The sequence below is a fragment of the Bufo bufo genome, chromosome 4 (genome assembly GCF_905171765.1).
Source record: "Bufo bufo chromosome 4, aBufBuf1.1, whole genome shotgun sequence".
Taxonomy (NCBI): Eukaryota; Metazoa; Chordata; class Amphibia; order Anura; family Bufonidae; genus Bufo; species Bufo bufo.
In genome coordinates this window covers 296,452,912-296,473,641 of record NC_053392.1, presented here as the reverse complement: position 1 = coordinate 296,473,641, position 20,730 = coordinate 296,452,912, and the positions used below count along the sequence as shown (strand labels likewise).

Genomic DNA, 20,730 nt, shown 5'->3' with positions numbered 1-20,730 from the left:
AAATTCACTTCTGTATAAAAGACCAGCATGCTTGACAGAGTTATGTCTGCTAGATGTGACGGGCTCATATTTTCTACTAGTGGCAGAAATAGCCGTCCAACATCTGACACGTTCAATTTTCTTTCATTTAACGGACTCGCTCTCAGACTGTGCTGCATCTGACTCTTCCAACACTTTTCTATCTGACAGACTCAGCCCTGCTACATCTGACTCTTCCAACACTGCTGTATTTGGCAGATTGGGCTCTGCTGCATCTGACTCTTTCAGCACTGCTATATCTAATAGACTCGCTCTCAAACTCTGCTGCATTGACTCTTCCAACACTTTTCTATCTGACAGATTCAGCCCTGCTACATCTGACTCTTCCAACACTGCTGTATTTGGCAGATTGGTCTCTGGTGCATCTGACAGATTGGGCTCTGGTGCATCTGACAGATTGGGCTCTGGTGCATCTGACAGATTGGGCTCTGGTGCATCTGACAGATTGGGCTCTGGTTCTTCTGACAGATTGGGCTCTGGTTCTTCTGACAGATTGGGCTCTGGTGCTTCTGACAGATTGGGCTCTGGTGCTTCTGACAGGTTGGGCTCTGGTGCTTCTGACAGGTTGGGCTCTGGTGCTTCTGACAGGTTGGGCTCTGGTGCTTCTGACAGGTTGGGCTCTGGTGCTTCTGACAGGTTGGGCTCTGGTGCTTCTGACAGGTTGGGCTCTGGTGCTTCTGACAGGTTGGGCTCTGGTGCTTCTGACAGGTTGGGCTCTGGTGCTTCTGACAGGTTGGGCTCTGGTGCTTCTGACAGGTTGGGCTCTGGTGCTTCTGACAGATTGGGCTCTGGTTCTTCTGACAGATTGGGCTCTGGTTCTTCTGACAGATTGGGCTCTGGTGCTTCTGACAGGTTGGGCTCTGGTGCTTCTGACAGGTTGGGCTCTGGTGCTTCTGACAGGTTGGGCTCTGGTGCTTCTGACAGGTTGGGCTCTGGTGCTTCTGACAGGTTGGGCTCTGGTGCTTCTGACAGGTTGGGCTCTGGTGCTTCTGACAGGTTGGGCTCTGGTGCTTCTGACAGGTTGGGCTCTGGTGCTTCTGACAGATTGGGCTCTGGTTCTTCTGACAGATTGGGCTCTGGTTCTTCTGACAGATTGGGCTCTGGTGCTTCTGACAGATTGGGCTCTGGTGCTTCTGACAGGTTGGGCTCTGGTGCTTCTGACAGGTTGGGCTCTGGTGCTTCTGACAGGTTGGGCTCTGGTGCTTCTGACAGGTTGGGCTCTGGTGCTTCTGACAGGTTGGGCTCTGGTGCTTCTGACAGGTTGGGCTCTGGTGCTTCTGACAGGTTGGGCTCTGGTGCTTCTGAAAGGTTGGGCTCTGGTGCTTCTGACAGGTTGGGCTCTGGTGCTTCTGACAGGTTGGGCTCTGGTGCTTCTGACAGGTTGGGCTCTGGTGCTTCTGACAGGTTGGGCTCTGGTGCTTCTGACAGGTTGGGCTCTGGTGCTTCTGACTCTTTCAGCACTGCTATTTCTAATAGACTCTCTCTCAAACTCTGCTGCATTGACTCTTCCAACAATTATATATCCAACAGACTCTTTTACATCTGGCTTTTCCAACACTGTTATATCTGACAGACTCAGCTATCCTACATCTGACTATTCCAACACTGCTGTATCTGACAGATTGGGCTCTGCTGCATTTTTTTTTAGATACACTGGCTCAGAAGTAACAGCCATCACATTGCCGTTTTCAAAACCATTTTTGTCTGTGGGGCTATTAACTTTTTTTTTTTTTTTTTTTTTTTTTTTAACGGCCAGTGAATAATGGACATACAAAAATAGGACATGTCCTATTTTTGGCAGTTTTAACAGCCAGACATTTTAATGGCCGTATAGACAGAACTGCACCTGGCTAATGGCTGTTAAAAATGGATATACTATGTAAAAAAAATAATTACAGTTATGTGCAAAAACACTTTCTCTGCACTGGAGGCAGCAGGGCCTGACATGTCACATGATCACACTGGAAGGTCCTGCTGCCTTTAGTACAGAGCGAGCGCATGACTTTAATGAGGTAATTTTTTTTTATTAATTTTTTTGGCACCATTGTTGGTGCATTATGTATATGTGGACATTATATACCCTGGGGCACTATGGGGGCCATTATTTATACTGGGGACACTAAGGGAAAAAATATTTATACTGGGGGCACAAAGGGGTGCCATTATTTTTACTGGGGGCACTATGGGGGTCATAGAGCATACAAGTCTGGAATCTGGGGCTGTGTCCGTTATGCAGACAGCACGATGAGCTGCCAGTCACAAAATGGCCACTTTCATGAGCCGTTTACTCTCATAACATAATGGCTGAATTTACAGTGATTATATTTCCAAAAGTAGTTTCTTGCATGTTTATTAAGATTTGCTCTCTCCATACAGTAATATAACTTGTGCTCAATGGTGATAGGTTCTTTTTCAAGTCTAAAATTTGTTATGCCTCAGTCATCTGAATTATGTGGCAACTATATTTACTTTAGACATATTTTCAAACTGTACAATAAAAATGTAATATTTTTGGGATTTTTTTTCCGACTTTGATGCGACTGTTGAAAACTGTTGAAAAAGTCTATGAAAACTGACTGGACAAATTCGCAATGGCCATACACCTTCAATAGAAAACTGGCTTACTGATGAAAAATAAGAAAAATGATCAGCCACCGCATACTTTCCACATTGCAGTATCTAGGGCAGGGATCAGCAACCTTCGGCACTCCAGCTGTTCAGAAACTACAACTCCCAGAATGCTCCAGTCACTTCTATGGGAGCTAGAAGAACAGTTCAGCGTGTTTTTATGCTGGGAGTTGTAGTTTCCCAGCAGCTGGAGTGCCGAAGGTTGCTAATCCCTGATCTAGGGGCTGCTTTGTCCATGACTCCATGATTTTTGGCCAGTTAACCATTTTTTAATAACTTCATCTTATACAGATTTCATTGGGCAAGTGCACAGTACTAAACCCCTACCAGTCTGGGAAAATTGTCCAATTAAAGGGGTTGTCCGGGTTCAACTTAAGCTCTCCTAAACTCATTTACCATGTCTGATCGGAGCATTTCTAGCTCCAATGCTCACCCTTGCCTTGCGCTGCAAAGTGCAGGACAAGGGCTGTTTGTTTTCTACCGGTGATGTACCCGGCTTTTTCTCCGTATGCTAGGCGGAGGCTTCCACCTAGTAGTTATCCCGGTGATGTCACCGGCACTAATGGGCAGTCTTTAGCGCAGCTGTAGCCTGTGAAACAGCCTAGGGCAGCGCCAAAGACCACCCATTTGTGTCAGTGACTTTACCATGCTCACTGCTAGGCGTTCCGCCTAGCATACCCTTGTGATGCATACCGGAAGTACAGAAAAAGCCATTGCCCTACGCAATGCAGTGCAAGGCAAGGGGGAGCATCGGAGCAAGAAATGCTCCGATGCTCCACTCAGCCATGGTAAATGAGTAAAGGGGAGCTTATGTCCGGGTTCAGCTCTCAACCCAGACAACCCCTTTAGAATGTATAACTCCCTCATGTTTTACGGTTTCCAAGCCCCATCATTGCTGATGCCTCATAACTTTCTTGCATAGAATAGTTCTCATTGTACCAGTATGTCATCCACTTTGAGTATACTTATAAGTAACGCATAACTGCACTGCTCTGTTACATCTAGCATCGGCTGCCGTCTATTTGCCTGCAGTTGCATTTTAATTGCCTTTACGCTATTCCCTGATAAACGGCAACTTTCATTTTATATCCAACTATTCCATCATTGGATTCTTTCTTGAGGCTTTTCTGGTGTATGGGGGGAAGGTAGTTTATTATGGTCCAGAATATGTAATCGCCATCTACAATCACTAGTACAGTACAATGTCACCGCATTTTATTTTTCACAACGAGACCCAAGTATTACTGGCCAAGGAAAATCCCTTTTAATATGTTGTTTCTTTAATTTGTTATCCGTTCTCCCAGCTTTGCTTCATTTTATATATTTGAACAGTCAGAAGAAGGAAATAGCAGATGCTGTCTACATATGGACTAATTTTTCACTTGGTCAATAACAACCTTCTCAATTCTTGAGTGTTTGATGCTTGCTGCATATACTGTATAGCCTCCCTTACAGGGCCAATGCTAAGAGTGTTATAGGTCAAAAAAACATTTATTGTCAAATATACTGTATAATAAAAGTATACCGTAGTTCATAATCGCAAGATGACGTGGCATATGTAGATAATGTCATGAGACACACATACTCACAGTGGTATTTTTTTCTGTTTTGTTGCATTACAGTCAAATTAAATGGATTTTGAATCAGATTTTATGTAATGGGCCTGACAAAATATTTCTAATTGTTACAGTAGAATAAAAAAAATACGTAAATACTAAAACATTGTGAGTGCATGTGTATTCACTCCCTTTGCTATGACACTTCCAAATAAGGTCTTGTAACAGCGGTTGCTGTGCACCGCTGTTCCCCTGCTTACCACCGCGGTCTCAGGCGCCGTGTTCAGCGGTGATTTGCAGCCGGTGCTTCCCATTCACCGCTGCAGTCCTGGGCACTGTCTGTGTAGGTGCTGTTGTTCTGGGATCCGCTCCACAGTTTGCTCTCAGCCCCGGCCACAGCATGCTTACTGTTCGTTTCCTGCAGCAATTCCTTAAGGGCCGGCGCGCGTCTCTTCCTGGGCTGTATGGGTTAGGTCATGTGACCTCGCTGACCTATCCGAGCTCTCCTGCGCATATATAAGTGACTCACCCCCCTTCCCAGATGCCTCAGTGTCAAGGTCCTTGTGTCCTGCTAATGATCCTGATTTCTGCTAGTGTTCCTGACTTGTATCTGTATTCCTGGACTCTGCTACCTGTTAGATCCCTTTCTGCTTGCCTTGACTCTCCTGTTGCCGATCCGGATTGCCTGGACCTGTACCTGTGCCGCCTGGCCTGTCCTTTTGCCTGTCTGACTACGCCTATGCCTCATCCTTCCGTCCTGCACCTCTAGTACCTTTCTCAGATACCTCCTGGTCCGCCTGGACCAGCTGCCTCGTGTACCTATCCTCCTCAAGAGGTAGCGACCTGGTGTTCCTCTCGGGAAAGTCTTTCATCACCATCAGGGGTACTGTGAAGATCCAGGGGTTCACTTAGACAATGCCCTTAGAGGAGGTAGGACACGTGGCACAGTGAGTTCACACCTGCCGGTTCGTAACAGGTCTGATCCACCCAATTGACTTTGAAAGTCAAATATTTAGTTGAATGAGGTCCCGCTGTGTAACGTCAAAGTGTCACATAGTGTGCGTATAAATACACCTGATCTGAAAGAAAGCTCTCCAAACATGTCAGAGACAAGTTTGTGGATAAGTATACATCAGGGTTGGGTTACAGGAATATTTCCTGAATATTGAACATCCAGGAGAGCACCAATTTATGTATGTGTTATAACAACAGGGAAAGAATATGGCACAAAACTGAAAAGAGAAGGCCGCCCACCAAAATACAGTGATAACACTCAAGGAACTCCAAAAATCCACAGCCAGATGGAAATATCTTTTGGCACTTTATGGAAGAGTGGTCAGAGAAAATACACTGCTGAATTCTGCTGGGGAAAAAAACATGATAAAATATATCAGAAAAATACCTTCCACAAAAAAAACAAAAAAAAACATGAAGGAAGGTTCTCTGGTCAAATTAGATTATCATGAGAAAAGCTGTGTGTGGCATAAACCCAACACTTCCCATCACCCCAGGAATACCATTCCCACAGTAAAGCATGGTGGTGGCAGCGTCGTGATGTGCGTATGATTTTTAACAGGGACTGAAAAACTTGTCAGGATTGAAGAAAAAATATATGGCAGTAAATACAGGGCAATGCTTGAGGAACACCTGTTTCAGTGTTCCAGACCTTTTGAGACTGGGATTAAGTTTCATCTGCTAAAGCTACACCCCTACAAAAAATGTCAATGTCTCAATAACTTGTCATGTGGCCTTGAGTATCAATTATAGCTTGACAACGATGTCTCATGCTGTTTACAAGTCGACATATTGTCTGCTGGGGCATGGCTTCCCACTCTTCTTGAAAGGTAGCCCTCAGGTCATTGAGGTTCTGGGGTACAGCGTTACGAGCCTCTACACGACGGCTCAGCTGATCCCAAAGGGTTTTCAATGGGATTCAGGTCTAGAGAAAGTGCAGGCCACTCCATTTGAGGTACCCCAGTCTCCAGCAGCCGTTCTCTAATGATGCGACCTTGATGAGCTGGCTCATTGTCGTCCATGAAGATTAAATTTGGCCTGTGTTGTTCATGCAGAGGCACAATAACTGGATTAAGGAAGTTACTCAAGTAGTATGGGCTTGTCACTGTACTATTCACAAAGTGTAGGTCAGTTCTGTATTGACTAGACACTCCTGCCCACACTGTAACACCACCAGCATCAAAGGCTTGTCTGGTGCCAACAGTGGCTGATGCATACCACTCTATATGACGTCTCTAACATTGTTGGCAGCCATCATTTCTGCTCACCTTGAATCGACGTTCATCAGTGAACAGCACTGAGGCCCACTGGTCCCTCGTCCAGCGTAAATGCTACCTGGCCCATGCAAGACTATGCCGCCTGTGGTCAGGTACCCTTTTAGGTCGTCTAGCGCGCAGACCACGCTGATGTAAACGGTTTTGAATCGTCTTACGTGACACTTGGGTGCCTCTCACCTCCCTTCATTGTGCCTGGAGTTGTGTGGCATTCATCATCTGGTTTCACAGGGCATTGTTCACAATGAAGCGGTCATCAGTGTGGGATGTTGCCAAAGGATGTCCACCTCTCTGCCTTTCTGTGACTTTTCCACTCTCTCTGTATCTCCATTGCAACCTGCAGATGACACTCTATGACACTCTAAGCGCAGTGGCCACTTCTGTCTGAGAACATCCTGCTTGAAGCCTCGCAATGGCGAGGTACTGTAGATCAATGGTTAGGTGTCATCTTGGTCTCATGATGTCCAAATGTGAACAGCATGATGAGGAGGCCTGTTTAAATACCAATGCTAATTGAACTGCGAAATTTATTGGGCGATTCATGGATCAAACACCTGTTGTGAATTTTGCTGTTAAGCTCCTTGTTAGAGGACAGCAAGTTGTGCAAAAAGTACCGAAGCATTGAACAATTGGACATGTGCATTCAAAGGTTTAGAGATGGTCACATATAGTTCACCCGTAAAGGTTAGGGTGCATTTTAGGTTCATCTTGAAATTTCACCCACAAGCCAAATATCCATAGCTTTTTGTGAGTAGTGTGACTGGAAGGAGTTGGAGCAGCTTTTCCTGGAAGAATGGGCAAAAATCCCAGTGTCTAGATGTACTAAACATACTGTAACTCTAGAGATTTGTATTGACTTTCAGAGTTGAATACTTGTGCACATTAAATGTCTGTGTTTTTGTCTTGGTTATAAATAAATCTTGATTCCAGGTTGTATTGCAGCAAAACAGAGAAAACACCAAGGACTTCATAAAGTACTGTAAAACAGTTTACTTTCTACTGTAGATACCCATAAATGGTTATACTAGTAGGTTTTAAAGGTGTCGCCCCCACAATTCAGTATAGAGCTGAGATGCTCTACTAGCAGGATCTGAACTTTCTGTCTTCTCAGTCAGGCAGGGAGCTCCTTATCTCTGCTCTGTGACCTGCTCTGTGACCTTCTAAAACTCAATCCTTAAATTACCAATATGAATGTGGCTTAAATAAGTGTCTATGACCTCTTAGTAATTTAGAGAGGTTTATTAGATGACCGTCACAAAGTGAAATTAGGATGCACACAGCTAGAGAAACAGTTAACCCTTTGTGACAGAGTGGCTCAATATTTTTGATAAACACCAATTGAAAAAATAATAATTTGCGCAAAATTAGTAAAATGCAGTCATAAAAAATTGTCCCCAAAGGTGTACATAGCCTTTAAAGAAAACTGCTCATAATACGCCTCCAAGAAGCTCCTTTCACTGGGATGCCAATCACTTATAGACTCTTGGTTGTTAAAGATGTGTAGTTGGGGCTCTTATTGCCTATTAGTTTACCCCTCATCTGCTGGATGACTTTTTTTCATAATTGTGACCCTTATAATGTGCTAAATAATTTGCCACAGAAGAATAATATTTCAAAATGTATTTATATAACATCTACTATAGGAATTTTATTTTGTGTGTTTTTAGAAACTAACCACAATTGTGATTAACTGAAAATGTCCAATTGTCCTTGCTGAACGATTGCTCATGCTGTGTCACCCCTTAACATTAGAAGACTTATGTTCCTTTAGTCATTTTAACCCTTTTCTTTTAGCTTTGGCTGTTGAACGTTGACACGGTGTTAGTGGAACTAATAAAATCTGGACGTGTCGATTCCTGCTTTTTCTCTGGAAGTCCATCTCCTGATTCAAAAAACACTCCAGAAGTTCAGAATGTTGCAAGGGTCCTATACATGCCATGTGTTGACAACACCAACACAGAGTAGGTATTTTTTATCTTCATTTTGGTTACTTTATTCCTATTTCTTTTAATTGTATACGAAAGATAGACATAAATCATCCCAGTTCTGTTCAGTTCTTCTCATGTATGGATGTGTTGTGGCACCACTAGTTCTAAGCAAGGATTATGTTCCTTTTTTCAGAAGCTACTTGAAAGTGACTTTGTCAAAGAATTATGCATTCAATAATCCATTGGGATATGATGTTTGCTCATTAAGAAAAGGCATTATGTTTCACCGGGTAATTTAGTCCTGTTGTGCACATATGCGTGTGGTTTTCTATTGCAATTTTTCTCTAGCTAGGATAGCATGTTTGTGAAATGGGTACAAGAACTAATTTTAGTATCTAACTGAACAAGGTTATTTTTTTAAAACTTTTTTTATTGACATATATAAATCAACAACAAATACATACACTTCTGGTACATTTCAAGATATCAATAATAAACAATTATCCTCGCTATTAATTCCTTCAATCAATCAGTTAATTGCCCACTGCACTGCTGGAAATTTCCCTTTATCCTAGCTGAGGTTGTGTTATACAATACATTAGGTGATCCCACTACGCCGATTGATCCATGGTTCCACGGGCTGTTGATAAGGCTTGCCGTAGTCTTACAGCTGAGTATAGAGTATGAGGTGAATTACACCAAACACCCCAGACCTTTTCAAATATTTGAAGTTTATTACGATGTTTATATACTAACACCGTATATGGCAGAATCAGGTTTAACTGCGTTTTCCACACGAATAAATTCGGTGTAATGACACTGTACCATCTCAGAGCGATACACTTATGTGCCTTTAAATAGCGCTTCCCTTAAAAATGTTGATATGTAATGATCCCAAATAAGAATTTATGTGGCGCACAGGACCGACTATGGCCAATAGAGGTGCTCACAGTAAAGGGGACTCACCCTGTCCACTTGAAATGTGTATGTAAAATCTAGAAAAAAACTGGGCACTCTTAGGATGCTGGAACCATCTTGTAATTTAATAGATATATAAATATAAATAAATAATGGCCCACAAGTACAATAAATATTCGACCTAAAATATATGATGGCTAAAAAGTCCAGAGTAATATAGCAGCAATAAATCAAATAGCAACATATAAATACCAGTATTAGAATAGTTGAGTGATTTATCACTTGACCCCTAAAGGAACTTCAAACATACGGTAATCCAGTCCATACATCGATGTAACCGCTAGTATGACTGTAGCAATACTATGACTGCGTCAAGATGATGCGATCCTAACATGTTGAATGCAAAAGTTGTAGGGTAATCGCACTCACTTATTGCTGACTTAAAGTATTGGGGTAATGTCGTATTGCAGTTTTACTGATCTTATGTTCCACAACGATGTAGTGCTGGAAATGATATCCACTTGAAGCGGTATCCCGCTCTATTAGAGTAGCAGCGGCGTCCCGCTGAACTCCTCTACTGTCGGTTTAAATGTTGTAAATATATGCCGGCATAAACTTGGAGTGATCCTACCGTATGCCTCGATTCCACCCCAATGTCGCTCTGGACGGAGGTCCGGTATTGATGTGGACCCATGTCCTACAGGCGATGTCCGTCTAAACTCCCACGTTTGCAGTGTTGGTTGACACGTGTGGCCCTTCCTTATGGTGTCGGGTCATACGCTGTAATTTTCCACTCTCCACTCACGCGGCGGACGGTCCTACAATGGGGATTTGGCACAGGATTTTCGTAAAATTACAGCGTATGACCCGACACCATAAGGAAGGGCCACACGTGTCAAACAACACTGCCAACGTAGGAGTTTAGACGGACATCGCCTGTAGGACATGGGTCCACATCAATACCGGACCTCCGTCCAGAACGACATTGGGGTGGAATCGAGGCATACGGTAGGATCACTCCAAGTTTATGCCGGCATATATTTACAACATTTAAACCGTCAGTAGAGGAGTTCAGCGGGACGCCGCTGCTACTCTAATAGAGCGGGATACCGCTTCAAGTGGATATCATTTCCAGCACTACATCGTTGTGGAACATAAGATCAGTAAAACTGCAATACGACATTACCCCAATACTTTAAGTCAGCAATAAGTGAGTGCGATTACCCTACAACTTTTGCATTCAACATGTTAGGATCGCATCATCTTGATGCAGTCATAGTATTGCTACAGTCATACTAGCGGTTACATCGATGTATGGACTGGATTACCGTATGTTTGAAGTTCCTTTAGGGGTCAAGTGATAAATCAATCAACTATTCTAAGGCTACTTTCACACTTGCGTTCAGAGCGGGTCCGTCTGGTGTCTGCACAGACGGATCCGCTCCTATAATGCAGACGTTTGGATCCGTTCAGAACGGATCCGTCTGCATTATAGTTTAGAAAAAATTCTAAGTGTGAAAGTAGTTCAGACGGATCCGTCCAGACTTTACATTGAAAGTCAATGGGGGACGGATCCGTTTGAAGATTGAGCCATACTGTGTCAACTTCAAACGGATCCGTCCCCATTGACTTACATTGTAAGTCTGGACGGATCCGTTTGCCTCCACACGGCCAGGCGGACACCCGAACGCTGCAAGCAGCTTTCGGGTGTCCGCTTGCTGAGCGGAGCGGAGGCTAAACGCTGCCAGACTGATGCATTCTGAGCGGATCCGCGTCCACTGAGAATGCATTGGGGCAGTACGGATGCGTTCGGGGCCGCTTGTGAGAGCCTTCAAACGGAGCTCACAAGCGGAGCCCCGAACGCTAGTGTGAAAGTAGCCTTATATTGGTATTTATATGCTGCAATTTGATTGATTGCTGCTCTATTACTCTGGACTTTTTAGCCATCATATATTTTAGGTTGAATATTTATTGTACTTGTGGTCCATTATTTATTTATATTTATTTTTATTTATATATCTATTAAATTACAAGATGGTTCCAGCATCCTGAGAGTGCCCAGTTTTTTTTTCTAGATGTAATGATCCCAACTATGCTCGCTTAATATTCCCAATCTAATTTCCCTGTGAGGGATGTCTTGCATGCGGTGATGGCTTCTAGGACTTGGGTGGATACTTGTTTAAGGGTACTTTCACACTAGCGTTTTTCTTTTCCGGCATAGAGTTCCGTCACAGGGGCTCTATACCGGAAAAGAACTGATCAGGCATATCACCATGCATTTCGAATGGAGAGTAATCCGTTCAGTATTCATCAGGATGTCTTCAGTTCAGTCGTTTAGACTGATCAAGCAAAAGAAAAAAACCGCAGCATGCTACGGTTTTATCTCTGGCGAAAAAAACTGAAGACTTGCCTGAATGCCGTAGGAATGTATTAGTGCCGGATCCGGCATTCAAAATACCGGAATGCCGGATCCGTCCTTCCGGTCTGCGCATGCGCAGACTGAAAAAAAGGTGAAAAAAAATAAATGCTGGATCCGTTTTGCCGGATGACACCGGAAAGACAGATCCGGTGTTTCAATGCATTTTTTCGACTGATCAGGCATTTTTAAGACTGATCAGGATCCTGATCAGTCTTACTAATGCCATCAGTTGGCATACGTTTTGCCTGATCCGATGACGGAACTGCTTGCCGGATCTCTCTGCCGCAAGTGTGAAAGTAGCCTTAGACTGATCTCTTCATTATTTTCCTCAGAGGGTATTATAAGGGCTATTACATTTGATGCAGTGCTTGCTCTAGTATGAATGTTACGCTGCGGCAAAGGTGACCTCGTACCTTCCTCTGGTTGCCTGGCAAACTCGCAATTGTTCTGCGGCCCTTTGTGTTTTTTGCGGCCCCGTTCTTATATTAGGATATGAATCGATTATGTAGAGTCGAATCCAAGGCTCTGGGACACACAATATGATGTCTCTTAGGGCTCATGCACACAACAGTATTTTGCGTTCAGTATACTGGCCGTTTTTTGAGTTCAGTATGCGAAAAAAACTGAAGTGTCTCCGTGTGCATTCCGTTTCAGTATTTCCGTACCGTGAAAAGATAGAACATGTCCTATTCTTGTCTGCAAATCACGGTGCTTGGCTCCATTCAAGTCAATAGGTCTGCAAAAAAACTGAACACATACGGAAATGCATCCGTATGTCTTCCGTATCCGTTCCGTTTTTGCTGAACCATCTATTGAAAATTTTATGCCCAGCCCAATTTTTTCTATGTAATTACTGTATACTGTATATGGCATACTGAAAAACTAAAAGGAAACGGAAACAAAAAACGGAACAACGGATCCATAAAAAAGGACCGCAAAACACTGAAAAAGCCATACTGTCGTGTGCATGAGACCTTATAGTGAGACTTCTGCTAATGTGCTAGTATACAGTTCCAGGTGCATCTTGGTCATTTATATATGCCCCAACAGTCTGTATATATGTTAGGACAGTATGCAATTGTAACTCCAGTGGCTTAATCCAGGAGCTTATAGCTGTGTTGTGTGAGGTAGGGAGGTTTAGATAGTGGTGCAGACACAAGCGCTTTCCGCTAGCGGAGCTCCCTCCCTCCTCCTCTCACTGCAGGGGAGCAGATAAAATGGCCGACTGGCGGGAAACTGCAGGGGCCAGTGAGTGTGTTTGGACTGTTCTCGTCCCACAGGGTATCTCACCCTTCACTACCCGTTTCTCCCCTGTGCCTCACCAGGTGTAATGCGAGTGGGCGCGCTGTCTGGCTGCCGTTCGTGCTTCTCTTGTTTCGCACGCGGTCCACTCCCATCCCAGCTCCCAGCGCTGCTCTCTCTGTGCTCCCTACGACTTGCGATCGGTGAGGGCAGGCTTCTTACGTGCAGCAGGGCTGAACCAGGGGTCTTTTAGACGTCCAGTGGCTATGTGAGGTCAGGATTTATCCTGTACTGTAGGACTTGCTGCTGAGCTCCTTCAAACACGTCCAGCCATTGCGGCTGCTGGCCACTCCCCTTCAAGTTTATTGGTTTTCAGTAGATGGTTGGCAGTTCTCCAGAGCGGTGAACCATCCTGAAGTAGACAATCCCTTTGAAGATTACCTACCTATATGTTTTGCGTACGCCAATATTATATATAAATATATGAAACGTCATAATATATTTTATAGGGGAAGTGGCATGTTCCTTACCTTCCAGAAATCTCTATCAGTACCCACAAAAACTCAGTCTAAAGTACAGTAGAAAGATGAGGACTATGCATCTACAAGATTAGAGAGGTTGTTTGGGATTAGAAAACATGTCTGCTGTCTTCCAGAAACAAGGCCACACTTGTCCATTGGATTCTGTCTGATATTGCAGCTCTGATGTGTATAGAGCTGAGCTTTAACAAAATGAATAATCTGTAGACAGGTGCGGAGCTACTTTTGAAAGAAAGAAGCCATGAAGATGGATTGTTGATTCAGGGATTTATTCAGATTACCATATGTACAGTTGCAACAGATCCCCCCCATCCATATGGGGCAATTCACATCTGCCTTATGAGGTTTTTTGCCTTCTTCTGGATTAATATCATCTGGTCTTCATGGTCCTGTAATTTTTTTTCAACCTTATCAACTATGTAATTATGTTATTTTTAATTTTGTACAACTCCTATAAAACTAGAAAAATAGAGGAAAACTCTTTGCCATGCATTCGTCACATAGAAACCTATGGGCACGTCACATAATACATTTGTATAGTTGTTCTTTACTTTGGTAACCAAATGTATTCTTCTTCCATGGCCTATAAATGTGGCGTGGTTAGAGCCTCATGCCACTTTCACACATTATCACTTTGGCCAATATTTTGCATCAGTATTTGTAATCCAATCTCTAGAGAGAAAATATAATGGTAAGATGTGTTCCGCTTCTGTGTTTCGTTCCTGCTCCTGGTTTTTGGCTTTCAAATACTGATCAAGAAAACTGACCATGTGAATGAGGCCTTAGAAATTGTGAAAGTTCAACTTTCAATCATAGCACATTGCACTTTGAAGCTTGGGTCTTATTTTATGTGTATTGTACTTCCTTCCAAGTAATATACACTGCTCAAAAAAATAAAGGGAACACAAAAATAACACATCCTAGATCTGAGTTAATGAAATATTCTTCTGAAATACTTTGTTCTTTACATAGTTGAATGTGCTGACAACAAAATCACACAAAAATGAAAAAATGGAAATCAAATTTTTTAACCCATGGAGGTCTGGATTTGGAGTCACACTCAAAATTAAAGTGGAAAAACACACTACAAGCTGATCCAACTTTGATGTAATGTCCTTAAAACAAGTCAAAATGAGGCTCAGTAGTGTGTGTGGCCTCCACGTGCCTGTATGACCTCTCTACAACGCCTGTGCATGCTCCTGATGAGGTGGCGGACGGTCTCCTGAGGGATCTCCTCCCAGACCTTGACTAAAGCATCTGCCAACTCCTGGACAGTCTATGGTGCAACGTGACGTTGGTGGATAGAGCGAGACATGATGTTCCAGATGTGCTCAATGGATTCAGGTCTGGGGAACGGGCGGGCCAGTCCATAGCATCAATGCCTTCGTCTTGCAGGAACTGCTGACACACTCCAGCCACATGAGGTCTAGCATTGTCTTGCATTAGGAGGAACCCAGGGCCAACCGCACCAGCATATGGTCTCACAAGGGGTCTGAGGATCTCATCTTGGTACCTAATGGCAGTCAGGCTACCTCTGGCGAGCACATGGAGGGCTGTGCGGCCCTCCAAAGAAATGCCACCCCACACCATTACTGACCCAATGCCAAACCGGTCAGGATGTTGCAGGCAGCAGAACGTTCTCCACGGCGTCTCAAGACTGTCACGTCTGTCACATGTGCTCAGTGTGAACCTGCTTTCATCTGTGAAGAGCACAGGACGCCAGTGGCGAATTTGCCAATCTTGGTGTTTACTGGCAAATGCCAAACGTCCTGCACGGTGTTGGGCTGTAAGCACAACCCCCACCTGTGGACGTCAGGCCCTCATATCACCCTCATGGAGTCTGTTTCTGACCGTTTGAGCAGACACATGCACATTTGTGGCCTGCTGGAGATCATTTTGCAGGGCTCTGGCAGTGCTCCTCCTGTTCCTCCTTGCACAAAGGCGGAGGTAGCGGTCCTGCTGCTGGGTTGTTGCCCTCCTACGGCCTCCTCCACGTCTCCTGATGTACTGGCCTTTCTCCTGGTAGCGCCTCCATGCTCTGGACACTACGCTGACAGACACAGCAAACCTTCTTGCCACAGCTCGCATTGATGTGCCATCCTGGATAAGCTGCACTACCTGAGCCACTTGTGTGGGTTGTAGACTCCGTCTCATGCTACCACTAGAGTGAAAGCACCGTCAGCATTCAAAAGTGACCAAAACATCAGCCAGGAAGCATAGGAACTGAGAAGAGGTCTGTGGTCACCACCTGCAGAACCACTCCTTTATTGGGGGTGTCTTGCTAATTGCCTATAATTTCCACCAGTTGTCTATCCCTTTTGCACAACAGCATGTGAAATTGATTGTCACTCAGCGTTGCTTCCTAAATGGACAGTTTGATTTCACAGAAGTGTGATTGACTTGGAGTTACATTGTGTTGTTTAAGTGTTCCTTTTATTTTTTTGAGCAGTGTAGTTTCTTGCCTACCTGTCATTAAACATGAATTTCAGATTTCACCCCTTTATTCTACTAAATAAATTTAGAGATTTATACATGTAAATATCAAGCCAAGGAGGCTGAACTGAGATATTCACCATAACCGTGTAACTCTAGGTTCACAACTGCATCATTCAGGGCCTCCATCACAGATTCCTTGAAAAACTGTGGACAAAAAAAGGCCTGCATGCAGTACTTTTCTGCCTCTAAAAGAGTGCAGATTGCTAAACGGAAACCGATCGGGCACCATTATAGTTAGTGGGTCTGTTCGGCATCATTCGGAGAAGAACAACACAAATTGATAGCCCTAGTCTGCACAGCCCATATAAAAGTGATAATAATTGTGATAGAAGTCGGTGTCCCACTTGTGCAGATCCTGGTTGGAACAGGCAATGTATGGTAGTTAAATCATCCAGTAAGTGTGACTGACTCTAGCTAGAAAAAATGTGTCTGAAGAAGCAACAAGAAAAAGAACAAGATACATGGAATTCCTTAATGGAACACATTTTAATTTGAGTTCCCCTTTAATGATAGCTACTCTTTATAGAGGACGAGACGTCTCTCCTGACATCTCTATTTTAGTAAGTACTTGTCCCTCTTTGTCATTCTTCTGTTATTCCTCTTCTAAATGTATAAATTAAATTGTTCATCACACTACAACTGAGGCAGGCAGTGGAGAGTCATGGAAGGCACAGAAGCTAACTCATAACTTTTATTAAACAGATATATAAAATTAAATATTGGGGCCCAAAACACAACCTAAAATATGTGTAAAATCAAGGAGTGCAGAAAGGGGTACAACGGCGGGAGTAGAGCAGATGTTTACTTAGAGAAATACTAAAGTAGTCAAAGGCAGGGAGGACCCTACACTGCGCCCTTGGTCCCCTAAAGTTGCAGCTCACCCGCAGGGGGAAAATACTGGACCCCACCCCTAGTAACACCCTAATAAATCTCTATACTAGCTCGACACGTTTCCCCATGTTGGCAGGGCCAGTTTTAGACAAAATGTGGCCCTGGGCGAAATTAAATGCGGTGACCCAAATTCTGAAGTACTATATCAACAGTCACATTTATTCACTTGACGCAAGGGGAGAAGTCACCTCCGTGGCCCGCGATTGGTTGCAGGCAGCATCAAAATGGACGATGACATCCAGGGACCTGAGTAGAGGTCGGAGAGCACTGGAGCCGAGTGCCAGTGTCAGGAAACAGGTAAGGCCCAGTTCACACTTCAGTTATTTGGTCAGTTATTTCCATCAGTAAGGGCTCATGCACACGACAGTATTTTGCGTTCAGTATACTGGCCGTTTTTGTAGTTCAGTATGCGGTACATATACTGAACCATTCATTTCAATGGTTCAGCAAAAAATACTGAAGTGTCTCCGTGTGCATTCTGTTTCAGTATTTCCGTATTTCCGTACTGTGAAAAGATAGAACATGTCCTATTCTTGTCCGCAAATCATGGTGCTTGGCTCCATTCAAGTCAATGGGTCCGCAAAAAAAACGGAACACATACGGAAATGCATCCGTATGTCTTCCGTTTCCATTCCGTTTTTTGCTGAACCATCTATTGAAAATGTTATGCCCAGCCCAATTTCATCTATGTAATTACTGTATACTGTATATGCCATACGGAAAAACGGAACAGAAACGGAAACACAACGGAAACAAAAAACAGAACAACGGATCCGTGAAAAACGGATTGCAAAACACTGAAAAAGCCATACGGTCGTGTGCATGAGCCCTTATTGTGAGCCCAAACCAGTAGTAAAGCCTCCACAGGGATAATGTATAATGGAAGGATTTCCTCCTGTCCTGTGTTTTTGACCTGCACCTGGTTTTGGCTCACAATAATTGATGGAAATAACAGAAGTGTGAACGCAGCCTAAGGGCCTTTGCTCGTCTGCAATTTTTGGGCACCGACCTTGTGCTCACCATATCATAGAAGCGGACCCATTCACTTGAATGGGTCCACAATCCAGAAAGTGCAGTGTGGAACGGAGGCACGAAACCCCATGGAAGCACTACAGAGAGCTTCCGTGGGGTTTCTCTCTGTGCCTCCGCACCGCAAAAAAATAGAACATAGAACATCTATTTTTTTGTGGTACAAACGGATCACAGATCCATTCAAGTTGAATGGGTCTGGATCCGTCTGCGGCAACCGCATGAATGGTGCCCGTGCATTGGGGACCGCAAATTGTGGCCCCCAATGCACGGAACGGCCGACACACGTTTGTGTGCATGAGCCCTAAGTGTGCTTCCCTTAGCTACAGTGGGGGGGGGGGGGGGGTGCGGAGGACAGGTCCTGTATATTCTCTGCAGGCTGTCTCCTCTCCTGTTAGTCCAAAGTCTGGACTGTCCAGCTTCACCTATCAGGTTATGTCTGCCAACAAGCAGCCCTTGTAATTTATTGCAGCACAGAGAGGAGAGAGGGGCCAGCAGCACATATATCAGGTGATTAGAGGGTGACATTCTGAACTCACCAGTAAACCAAGGGAGCAGGCTAGAGAAGACAGTGCAGGGCCTCAGGTGAGATAGAGGAAGCGGGCGGCGCCAAGGCCTGACTGCTGTGAAGCCGGTGCTATGGATGCAGCACCCAGCTCCTCACTACAGCATAAGGACCCTGCGGGTTACAGTGGGCGACAGACCAGGGACCAGCGCTTCTTGCTGTGCTGTCTCTGCTCTTCTCAGGTGCAACCACCAGCTCTTTTCCACATGTGCCTGGGCAGCTCAGCATGGGGCCCTGGGCAATTGCTCTGTTTGCACCCAACCCACCCCAACTATGGGCCTGAGTGTTGGTTCGTCAGGGGAGGGGACTCAACTTGGGGAATGTGATATGTAAAACTAACCTCCCCCCCCCCCATGCCCCAAAAAAAAAAAAAAAGGGAAGCCCGGTTTCCATTCAAGTAAGATGAAGTGCCTTTTGCCAAACTGTACCAAAATTACACCAATGTCCACCACTTAGACCTTAGAAATAGACACATCAATATGTGCCAGTGTGCAGATGTCTCTGAGGGTTACATCTGATATTTCAAGCTAGAAAGATGAATAGACCGTAAAGAAACCGACACATTTTAATTGGACGGCAGATTAAAGAATCTGCGTATAATTTATTCTTTGTCATCATTTGCTGTAAATCATGTTTTTCTTTGATTTTTGAGAAAATATTTGTAAGTGTTCTATAGCATTATGTTACATTATAGTGAACAAAATGGAAATAAACTCTGAATGACAGAAGCCAAGTAAATGCTGTTTTTCTTATAATGTTGTGTTTTCTGCTTACCTCTCTGAAAATTACCATTTGAATTGGTCTCTTCTCAATTCTATTCCTGTTATCAATTCTCGGGAGCAGTATTTCGAGTCAGTGGCCATTACTATGACTAAAAAAAGCACCACCACCCCTCCTCCCCAAAGTTTGAACATTCTCTAAAAACCTATGTTTTCAAAATGGGTTTATTTTTGTTTCAGAAGAATCTTTCATTTGACATCCCTCACAATGATTTATCACAATAGACTGCTTAAAACTGCTCGCAATAATGAGCAACGTGAATTTCAATACTTCCTTAAGGCTAAACGAGTCAGCAGGAGCTCAAATTGCAAGGTAGACACTTTTATTTGAGCTCCAATACAAGTGGAAATTTGTATGAGGGTACCATAACGAGGCCTATAGGGATTTGGGATTATTTATTTAAATCCTTATGAAAAGTAAACTATTTCCCTGTATGTTTAGCATTGCACAGAAGAGATTAACGAAAGACAGACCCCATCCCTGGTATACTAGAAGTGACAAAACGAGAGGAAGAAATCAAAGCAGGAATATTTTCTGAAAGGTTCTGATTTAGAATTATCTGGGAGAGGCACCTTCACCGACGCCATGATATAAGGCTTGGATTTACCATTAATAATGAGGATTATATCAAACATTATCATTAAACTTCTAGATATTTCCCGGCAGCACTTCAGATCAATAAGACCAACTATTATATTTCCTGGATAAATCCCTTGTGCCTAAAGTTGAATGCATCTCTGAAGTACTCAAACTTTATCCTGAGAACGCGAAATAGAAATCCTAAAAGATTAACTCATGAGTAGCAAAAACTTTTTTTTTTTTTTATAATCAAAGCAGCGTTACTTATTGGGTTTGGTTTGTTCCGGTGGATGAAATACAAATGGTAATACTAATAAATAAGTTGTCCTAACAGGACCCCCACTGATCATGAGAACAGGGGCTGAAAGGAGCAGCTGGTTAAGAATGTGCCGTGCTGCTCCATTCATTCTCAAGTTCCAGTAGTCCCATAGAAATGAATGTAACAGCACATGCTCAACCAGCCATTTCATTCATTCAGTGGTGTCCCATGTTCTTGTACCTACGGTTGGACTACCACCAATCTAATAGGGGCATATCAAAAGTTTAGATAGGTGGGCGTCTGAGTGCGGAGACCCCCTCTGATCTCGAGGGGAGAGGAGCGCTAGCTTGGTGCGCTCTCTCTCCTCATTGCAAGACAGACTCCATAGAAAGTCTGTGGGCCTGTCTCATGCAGCAAGGAGGGAAAGCACGCTAAGCAAGCCCTTCTCTCCTAGATATTTCGGGGGTCTCAACGCGTAGATCCCCACTATCTAAACTTTTGATATGTCCCTAAGATATATTAAAAGTTTCATGAAGGAACCCTTTACGCTATGTCACTGGCAAACAGTTGGCTG

At 43.9% G+C, this 20,730-nt stretch overlaps 1 protein-coding gene across 2 annotated transcripts in view; it reads left to right on the top strand.

Annotated features, from left to right (window-relative positions):
• Positions 1 to 20,730, top strand: part of UBE3D (ubiquitin protein ligase E3D) — a 216,152-nt gene that overhangs the window by 78,226 nt on the left and 117,196 nt on the right. For both annotated transcript variants that reach the window (XM_040428694.1, XM_040428695.1), the window contains exon 8: positions 8,306 to 8,472. In XM_040428694.1, the coding sequence (XP_040284628.1) occupies positions 8,306 to 8,472 (167 nt within the window). The remainder of the gene's footprint in view (positions 1 to 8,305; positions 8,473 to 20,730) is intronic.